Below are 2,862 nucleotides of genomic sequence, written 5' to 3' on the forward strand. Positions count from 1 at the left end.
GCATTTGAGAAATTATGACATATTTGAAAAACCCCAAGCCCACGATACCCATAGGCTTTAAAATCAGAGGTGGGGAAGGTGTGTCACGTTTAAAAAAAGAAATGGCCACAAAGGCACTTCTGTTTAAAAGCCTCCAGGATACTCTGAAATGTCTCGTAGCAGGGGCCAAAGCCTGGCTGAGCAGGAAGCTGATAGTAGAAGATAGTCTGCAACAGGCATGGAGTTTATACAGCCTTGAACATTGACTATGAATTTGAATTGAATATGTTTTCCTGAGCAGCTTTGAGCTTCTGGTTGTTGCATTTTTTGGAAGAGGAGCTTTAGTGACTAGCTGGGTAGTAATATAAGAAAGAAATGAAGAATGAACAGCCTGAAAAAAAGAAAGCTATTTATACAGATTAGATACTACTTCACAAAGTGTTGGAGATGTGGGGTCTTCTACAGCACATGCTGCAATCCCACCAAAATACTGCTAGCAGCTAGCTCTCCATGAGCAGGTCACCAGCCACGACAATCCCACAGAAGCCTGTTAACTTAAAAAAGGGGTCTTTTAAGACAGGAGGAAAAAAGATTAGGTAGTTTGGTTCATTGGAAGCACCTAAGCCATTCTCAACCTGGACAAGTCAGTTCCTTTTTAGAACAAATACACATTCAACAGCATTTTGGGTGACTTCCATTTCCAGTAATATTGTTGTAACATAGGAAAGAAAGGTATGTTTGTCTTAAGCATTTTCTTCTTTCAAACAGACAGCAGAACAGAGAAATTACAAGAGGTAGTGAGTTTAGCAAACCTGCACATAAAACAATCTTTCATAAGAATAAAATGCTGCATTTATAGCTGTAAATGTATACACCCGTATAATTTAAAAATACAAAGATACTTTTACTGTGTTTCAGGGCTTGCTCGTTTTTAGTTCAGAGAATGAAATGCTCAAGTGCTGGACTTAAAGTGGTGAACCTCATTGCATTGGCAAAACCAAACCATTCATGGAGCACTGGGCTTTTAACTCATCGTAAGTGAGAAAGTTAAACTCGGCAGTTAGTGTAACTAGTGTTGTAACTAAGTGCAATTGTGTTTTCACACTGTGTACGTTTTGACTGGCTTGTAAAAAGAATGTAGAAGTTCATGACTTTCCCTGGCAGCTTCTTGAGATGTCCGAAGAAAACATGATCTGCAACATGTTTGGCCACAGCCTGACTCCGAAAGAGAAGACAGGTTTTTATCAGACAGCGGAGAAAAGTCAAAGTCAGCTACCTGGAAAAGGAACATCAAAGAGAGAATTTTTAATTCGGGTCCTACTGGCTCAAGTGAGTCCAGCAAGAATACTTTGGGCCAGAAATGGCTCATAGGCAGTCTCTCTAGAAGTATATTATTCATATTGTGTATTAGGTACTTTCCAAAGGGCCCCAAAAGCTCCTTTTGATTCAGGAGCTCATATTACAAATACGATAATGTAGCAAGTGAAAGCTACACCAGAGATGGAAGGGAACTGGGAAGATAAAGGTCACATACTAGGGTCAGGTGACAATTTAATGCTGCTTTAGGTAACATACCCATCCTTTTTTACTATCCTGTATCCTGTATCCTTTCTTACTATCCCCCTGCTTTCTTTCACGTAACCACTCTGAGATAGATCCTCCGGAAGGGATACTTCAGTGCAAGCACCTGCTTGGAAATATGCCCATGATAGCCCTGGCAACTTGAATTATAGTTAATAGTTTTCTGCAACAAGCCGGAAGCATGCCTGTTGCTTAAAGGGTTTACCTACACTGTTCAGATTTTTCCATGAAACGGATCAAACATACCACGGAAATACTCCCTCCCACTTTGTTTGTCTGGGGATTAAAGGAGGGACGTGGCTGAAAGGTATCTGATTACTATCCCAGCTCAAAGTAAGAGTAACTGAATACCTCCACGAGATCTTTTTGTTGTGTGTTACTTCGAAAGGTCGTGTACAGCACCAGTCCTAGCATCACTGAAACCAGAGTGATGCAGAGCAGGACAAAGAAAGCTGGGTGGATCCCTAGGAAAGAGCACAAGGGCACATTCCCGGAGCGATACAATACACTAAGAGGCAACAGTGAAAAGGAAACGATGTCTTAGGAGAAGTTTTCATATTTTTAGAACAAAGGACATGTGTAACAGAGAATAAATTTTTCAGCCCAGATAATTTCAGGTCTTTCTGAAATCTCAGAAGTGGGAATGCGGGGTTGTGAGGTTGTAAGGGTCTTTCCCTTTTTACCCCTCTTTTTCCTTGAACAGCCTAAAAAATCCAGTTACATATGTTAGCCCTACCTCCCCAGGGTGTTTGTACCTCTGTGGTACCCCAAGAGGGTAGGAAGGAACCTCATCTTCATAGCAGCTAGCAGCCTCCAGCAAACAGGATTTGCACACTTCGCCCTGAATGCACACCAGTGCCTTCCGGAGCGAGCTGCCCTGTCTGTATACAAGTGCTGGCCCACAGTGAGATGGTATCACCATTCTGTATCACAGCCTGGCTGTCCTCTGCTCAGGTCCTCTTCACTTGGCCACCTAACCGCTTTCTCAGATGATCCAGGGACCCAGGAGGGGCATGTATGAGCATGCATGGGGGAGACGCAGGGATTGCTGGCTGGGAGGACAGAAGTCTGTGATGAAATGGAGGCCTAGAAAAATCTACCCTTAAAAAAAACATAACTAAACTAAACAAAAAGAAGAATTGAGACTGCTTAATTAAGGGAGTGTTACAGATGCATATGTTTTTCTAGTTATCCTCTCTAACCACAAGAGTCAGACTATTTAAACTGAAAAATACACAATTTGAGTAACTTGGCCTTTCCAGGAAACTCATTAGCTTCAAGACGCTCTTGCGACTAAGGGTT

The 2,862-nt window shown here is 42.1% G+C and overlaps 1 protein-coding gene across 1 annotated transcript in view; it reads right to left on the bottom strand.

Moving 5' to 3' along the window:
* Positions 1-660: 660 nt before the first annotated feature.
* The window catches only part of TMEM130 (transmembrane protein 130), a gene marked incomplete at its 5' end in the record, with an annotated part of 8,917 nt that continues 6,715 nt past the window's right edge, over positions 661-2,862 (bottom strand). The window contains 2 exons of the mRNA XM_009578405.1: positions 661-1,255; positions 1,912-2,024. Coding sequence (XP_009576700.1) covers positions 1,079-1,255; positions 1,912-2,024 — 290 coding nt within the window. The remainder of the gene's footprint in view (positions 1,256-1,911; positions 2,025-2,862) is intronic.

This window comes from Fulmarus glacialis, unplaced genomic scaffold, assembly GCF_000690835.1.
Source record: "Fulmarus glacialis isolate BGI_N327 unplaced genomic scaffold, ASM69083v1 scaffold22605, whole genome shotgun sequence".
NCBI classification, from domain to species: domain Eukaryota; kingdom Metazoa; phylum Chordata; class Aves; order Procellariiformes; family Procellariidae; genus Fulmarus; species Fulmarus glacialis.